We start from the raw sequence: 6,896 nt of genomic DNA, 5'->3' as shown, positions 1-6,896 counted from the left end.
CGATGCCAGCCATCTGTGTATGGGTCTATAGATGGATTAGACCAACATGGGACTACCTCGTACTCCTTGATATCATGCAAAGATCATGTCTTTTAAACAAAAGATTCACGTAAAACAATCTCCATTCAAAGTAAATGTATAAACCGAAGCTAGTTCTATAGTGGCTGCTTTTTATAAAGTTACATCAAAACTCATTATTTTAGTTTTCCAAGTAATGCCAAAATCTTGTTCCGAGTCAGAATCTATGTTTGAGCCTAAAATGTGTCCACAGAGTCCAAGCTTGCATACTATGGTCTAAAGAATGGCGATATATTTCTAAGATGTCTAAAAAAGTGTTTTTTAAAGATTGAAACACCTAATAAGGTCTGAAGGTTATTTTTCTCAGTTGGAAGATTAAAATATTTTATATAAATTTAAGAAGTAATTATTCTATAAATTTATTAAATTATAGTATCAATTATAAAAGTTAATTACAAACTGTGATATTTCTTTTTGCATAATAAATCTGTCTTTTTAGATGAGAACCAGATCTGCACCCTACCAAAATGTGGCAAACAAAGGAGCCCAACACATACTGGTAAACATTCATTTTCTCCTTCCATGTCTATACAAAATTATTTTCTCAGAGAGCATACAGATAATGAGATATTTACATTTTCTTCTTGTTGTGAGATCAGTTTAATATGTGGTGATTTGGCATATTTCAATATGCAACAGCATAGGATACAAATTGATCATCTTTATCAACTGTCTATTTTACCTCGAAAGTCCATCCCATGCTATCCTCAGCCAAACCCAATTGAATGCTCGTAAGAGCTGAATATAATTCTTCTGACACTCCTCCTGGAGATCCGCTCCTGTAAGTCACTCTGCACGAACACAAATTAACTGGAAGTTAGAAAAGTTATTTTTGTACATTGAATTTAATAAAATAGGGTACCCACTAGCCTTCACAGTCTCATCCAACACAAAAGGCTAATTTACATCAGGAATTCTAAATTTAAGAAAAGTTAGTTATAGTAATTAGCAATGTTTTATGGGATGTATTTTCTTTAAATTTTTTTAATGTTTTGGGGAACTTGGAAATTTGTAGGGGATATCCCTTTTCACACAATTAGACAGTCTGTTTTATTTAGTATTTAGAATTTTAAAAGGTAATTTTTACAATTAAAAAAAGTTAAAATCTTCTAAATATTTAAAAGGATTGTCTTTGCAACTGCAGTATATTGTATTTATTTTTTCAAATTTCAACCGTTGTTTTCCAAGTATTTGAACATGTCATGAAGGTTCATGAGGTCTCAAAGACCTTAATTTGGGCTCGGTGGGCTTCTCTACACCTCGAACCCATCCTATATCATGATAGAGAAAACACAAAGGGCAATGCCCTTCAACCTCATTGGACACTCTACCTCCAAGCCCTAATTAGGGGCACTAATCCTTGACCATACTAATGATTGCCACCCCCGAAAGCCTTCTCCAGCTCTAAAAGAAAAAAGTGAGATTGATTAAGGACCAAATTTTTCATGAATGAAATTTGTAAATATTCATATGCATATGTAATTTATAATTATATGACACCATAATGTGAGTAGAACACATTTTTAGCTCTAAATAATATATAGATTGTGATGACCACGCTGTTATCAATAAATCCCCTACTTCATGAGAAGGATTCAACAATAATTAAAAATCATGTTTATAAATTTGTTGGTGACAAGTAGTTGGTGTAAGAAGGTTCCTATTGCTAAATTGCAATTCTGTAGCTTTATTTTTTTTGCTGCATGATAAGTTTTTTACTGTTGCACAACACTATTCAATTGTTGGTCAACAATTTTCAATTGCTAGTAATAGTTTTCAATTGGGTAACAAGTTTTCAATTGTTGTAAAGTTGTTTTCAGTTGTTGTACAAGTCAACATAAATATATTTAATCCTTGTATAGATGCAATTCTTAGGGATTACAGCAATAATGATTTCTGAATCAAGTTACCATTTGAAGTTTTCAAAGCACCCTTTTTTAAGAGAATGCTTAGACTACTATTAATTTATATAAATAGTGGATTCTTAGTCCATAATTAATGTGATAAAATAACAAACGAGTCTATGATATATATTGAACTCAACTTTGATCTATATATGTAGGAAATCAATATCATGTTCCCTAAATTTAATAGTAGGCATATTTTTGAAGATTTTTTTTACAAATTCATCTATTTTTAGTGCTCAAAACTTTGTTAGAAATCAATATTATGTTCCCTAAATTTAATAGTAGACACATTTTTGAAGAATTTTTTAACAAGTTTGTCTATTTTTAGTGCTCAAAACTTTATTAATTTTTATCGAATCTTAAGTGATTGAAAATTTTGGTTTAGCCAAATTATTGTTGAATCTATAAACTTTTCAACTATAAAACCCACAATAAACTTCTAATATTAATCAAAAAAAATTAAATTAAATTTTCAAATCAAAACCTTTTCTTAATTATTGAAAGCAGCACTGTATTTCTTTAAAATTAAATGTCTATGGATCCCTGAAAGATTGATTGAGCAAAAATAAAAAAGAAGATTGAATTTTCTGCTTTTACTTTTTTAGAAAGACTATATTTTTTCGAAGTGATAATATTTAATTAATTGATCAATTAAATTAATTAGAACACTTCAAATATTTTAATATAATTATTAATCATATATCAATAATTCATTCATTCATATATTTATTCACAAAACATAAAGTATAAAACAATTTGTAAATTCATTTAGATTCATTAAAATATTTATAATAAATTAATTTATTTTAATCATTTAAAAAAGGAATTTTCAAAAAACGACATTCACACTCAAATATGTTCAAATAAGACCGACCTTACATACAAACAATTTGTATGAAGATAAATAAAAAATTCAGATTGGAATTTACCTTTGAACCTTTCACATATATCCTACGTTGTGACAAAACCTTACAGAAGAGTTACAAGGAGAGGTTATACATGTATCCCTTGCTCTCTTATATAATTTTTCATCTTAAAGAACCAAGAAACAAAGTTAACATTCAAAGAATCCCTGCAATTTCATATTCTATTAACCAACACCTTAATCACTATCATCTTTTTTTTTTGGTAACCCAGGGTATCCCTACAACCCAACCCAGCGCCCAAACTTGAGAACCTTACCTTGGCCATGAACAAAAAAGTTGGGGGTCAGGAGAGGGGAGAGCTGAGGCGAGACTAGTCCCTAGAGATGAGCCAAGCAGCCCATCAGCCAGGTCCATCGGGTGATTCCAGGCCTCAGAGTCGAACCCGAGGCCAATGGGGAGCAAACCCACGGTCCAAGCCAATTCTGGTACCTGTCTGGGCCTTTAATCACTATCATCTTATTAAAAAAAACCATAGTCAAATAAAGAATTTAATCATCTGTCCACTACTGTTACTTCACCATCTTTCACCTCATCCATGATAATAAAATACCTGATCATCTAACGAAGTGACATTTTTGTGTGTGTCCATTTTTGTACATATATTCCCAACGCTAGAAAATAAAAAGAACTTAAAACAAACAGTCTATCTTTTCTTCTTCCCATTCTACTTCTAAAGCCTTCAACAGAGAGGAGAATTCCCAACATCTATATATAGACAACTGAGTTGGATTGCATGAAAGGAGGCAGATCTGAATATTCTAATATATAGAAAAGTAGAATTCTATTATAGTTAATGTTACGGGCTTAACAATGTGGTACTAAGTAGAACAAAGGACAAAATGTATCCCAAAATACTTCATATCTCATTAACAATTCACATGTTACTGTATATGTCTGCTTCCTAACAAAAAATTGTGTGCTTACTTCTTTAGCCAAAGTATCCTTTCTTCTTAATTGTCACACATTTGATTATTAACACAGTCCATATTCATGTGATACTTAATTTCTACTATTATCTGTGGCTCAATTATGGATTAGTAGTCCACCAACTTTAATTAGAATGTAAAGCATGGTAGACAGAAATAAGCCTTTAGGTAAGTTACTTGCCTTCTCTCAAGATAACTGACGCTTCCTACAGGAGAGACCACCACTGCTGTGCCTGTGCAGAACACCTCATCTGCATCAAGCAACTCATCTATGGATACTAATCGTTCCTGGACCTACAAAGATAAAAAAACATTAAAATCTAAACTTAGCATAATAATTTGCAGCTAAATAAACGGTTAACTTAAAATATTTTCAAAAGACCACACATATTTTCAACCCCAACTTGGAAAATTTATGTAACAATTGAACGTTCTTAATGCAAATTAAGTGAAGTATTTGGTACTTGAAAGACGATATATTTAACAGTAAGCTGCATACCTCATAACCTCGAGTACGAGCCAATGCAATGATACTTTTCCTTGTAACTCCAGGTAGCACCGTTCCATGCAGTGCTGGAGTAGAAATAATATTACCCTGCAAAGAATGTCTAATGAAATGTCTTATGAATTAAAAGAGAAATACTTAGCTTTCCAGTAAACGTAGAAAGAAATCCTACAAGTAAGAGTAACATGAAAAGCTAAAAAACCACCCACATTTGAATCGAATTCATCCCAAATGGAAAACAAACCAAAGCAAGAGCAACAATATTAAACATGGGAATTAAAAAGCTCCTAATCCAAGATGAATAAGTCAATTGGCATCCAAAATTCTAAACGAGGGCATTGGATGGAAAGGGCTTTGCAAAGGAAGGATAGCCAACAAGGAGAAGAGAGAAGAGGAGGCTCTTTGTGAAGACTAAAAATCCATCAAAACCTCGAAGGTTCACAAATGGACCACTAAGAGGGGGGGTGAATTAGTGGTAACAAAAAAACACTTGAACTATCTAACAGATCAAAGCTATAATAACAAAGGTCAAGCAACTATGAGCAAAGATATTAAACTAATCTACACACACACATAGGAGGCAAACCCATAACACAAGATATACGAAGAAAACACACAATGGGGAAAACCTCGGTGAGAAATGCTACTCTAATCCAGCCTCACAATGGTAAGAGTTTGATTACGAAGTTTATGGGCACCAACCCAAAGGAGCACCAACCCCTGATCTGAGCACCCACTCAGATGATTACAGCTACAAGTTGAGTACCTTGTTACAGATGATGTTCTGTAACTCAGTGTGTTTTCTATGCTTGAGAATGGTTCAACTCTTCTCTACTCACCGGCTTGGTTCTCTGCTCTCTGATCTCTGCTAACAACCCATGTCCTCTTCTCTTTGTCCTTTTCTTGTCTCTGCACCCTGCTCACTGATTTCTGCACTATGCAGTTCTCCTTCTCTACTTCACTTTGTGTGTATAACCTTTTGGGTTCTCTGCACCTTTGTCTTCTTCTCTTCACCCTTGTTTTCTTCTCTCTCTACTCTTAGGTCTCTGCACTCTGTTCAGATGTCTTCGTCTCTCTCTCTTGATTTTTCTCAGAGTGGATTACTTCCTATGTTTTCGACACCCTTTATGCTACCTTCTGTGCTTTACATTTTTCTTTTCTGCACACTCTATACAGCATACACGTCTCTTCTTTTTCCTTCTACTCACCCTTCAACACACTCACCAATCTCCTTTTCATCATCTCTTTCTCTGTCGCTAGCTAACTTTCCCGCCAAGGGCTGGAAATAAATGCTCATTGTGATGTCCAGGCAGATTTGATATTCTGCATCTACTCTACAAATTGATTGGCTACCATTATTGATTGTATCTTGTCCTGCTTCAAACATTCTCTGCGTTCAAATTACTATATTTAGTAATCTTCTCCTGCCCACTGATTTAATGTCTTGTCGACTGAAGATCTTCTAATCTTCTCCTACTAGTTCTTCAACTGTCAGCATTAAATGCATCCACCTTCCTTAAGTGTTTCTTCCTTCGGCGATCAGATTTGATCAAACAGATATCAACCATTTCCTGTTAGCAATATCTGATTTGTCCTGTACATGCCACGTCCTCCACAATGCACATCATCTTCATCATAGGGTCAAACTTGGTCAAACGCTTATGTGGACCGCTTCTGAGTCAGCATTTGGTGAAATACCCATCAGGTTTTCAACATCGCAAAATATATCTACTTCACTTATTTTCGCACTTCACATTCCTTAGTTCCAAAACTACTTAATCGGCCGATCAACCTTATTTTAGACGTGAAGTCTCACTTATATCTAAAGGGGCCCTACCCTTTGCTTTATCAGTCTATCGCCATTTGATGGAAGTGTAACTCATTTAGTCCTCATTGTCATCAACTCTCATTCCACCTGATCTCCGATCCCCGATAGTGTTGTGTCAATGGGTCCCACACAAGTCTCATATTGACCGATAACACTCTAGGGATCTTTCTGCACACACGTTCGATTGTTCCATGGTTCTTAAAAAGCGCAATAGCCCGATGCTCTACTGATAGCAGCCCCATGATCGACAACTTGTGTGGTGACATCAACACAGTACCAATTTGTAATAATTTCAAAGGATCGCCAGTAGTTCTAGAGAAGGCATCTCTTGCAAATGCGCGGAGACCATGGCGATAAACACATGTTATCAGCAATTCTTTTTGCCAGCCATCTTCGGTCAATGCAAACATGTTGACCTACGAAACAACGACCACTCTTTCTCCTCTATCTTCACTGTGGTGATAAGCACGATGTGGACAATGTGGTATTTGCTGCTTCCCGTAGAACCATAGAAGACTTGTCATGATTTCGTAGCCAGGTTGGAAGGGGACTGTTTCTCTCTTGCGAAACTACGAAAAACTATGACGGTCTCCTCTGCTTCATGTCGCAATATCGCAAACAGGTTAGATTGCGAAATAACAATAACTGCGAAACAACTACAGACTTGCCTTCCTCCACAAAGCGGTAAACATAGTCTGTTGGCTAACTCCATGCTTGTTTAGCTTG

The 6,896-nt window shown here is 34.9% G+C and overlaps 1 protein-coding gene across 8 annotated transcripts in view; it reads right to left on the bottom strand.

Moving 5' to 3' along the window:
* Window positions 1–412: 412 nt before the first annotated feature.
* The window catches only part of LOC131039019 (branched-chain amino acid aminotransferase 2, chloroplastic), a 156,583-nt gene continuing 150,099 nt past the window's right edge, over window positions 413–6,896 (bottom strand). For all 8 annotated transcript variants that reach the window (XM_059221557.1, XM_057971653.2, XM_057971654.2 and 5 more), the window contains 3 exons: window positions 4,337–4,432; window positions 4,019–4,131; window positions 413–869 (listed from right to left, as the gene is read on the bottom strand). In XM_059221557.1, coding sequence (XP_059077540.1) covers window positions 752–869; window positions 4,019–4,131; window positions 4,337–4,432 — 327 coding nt within the window. In that variant the 3' untranslated portion in view covers window positions 413–751. The remainder of the gene's footprint in view (window positions 870–4,018; window positions 4,132–4,336; window positions 4,433–6,896) is intronic.

This window comes from Cryptomeria japonica, chromosome 5 (genome assembly GCF_030272615.1).
Source record: "Cryptomeria japonica chromosome 5, Sugi_1.0, whole genome shotgun sequence".
Taxonomy (NCBI): domain Eukaryota; kingdom Viridiplantae; phylum Streptophyta; class Pinopsida; order Cupressales; family Cupressaceae; genus Cryptomeria; species Cryptomeria japonica.
Note: the sequence above shows the minus strand (reverse complement) of the source record. Positions and strands in the feature narration are given on the sequence as shown.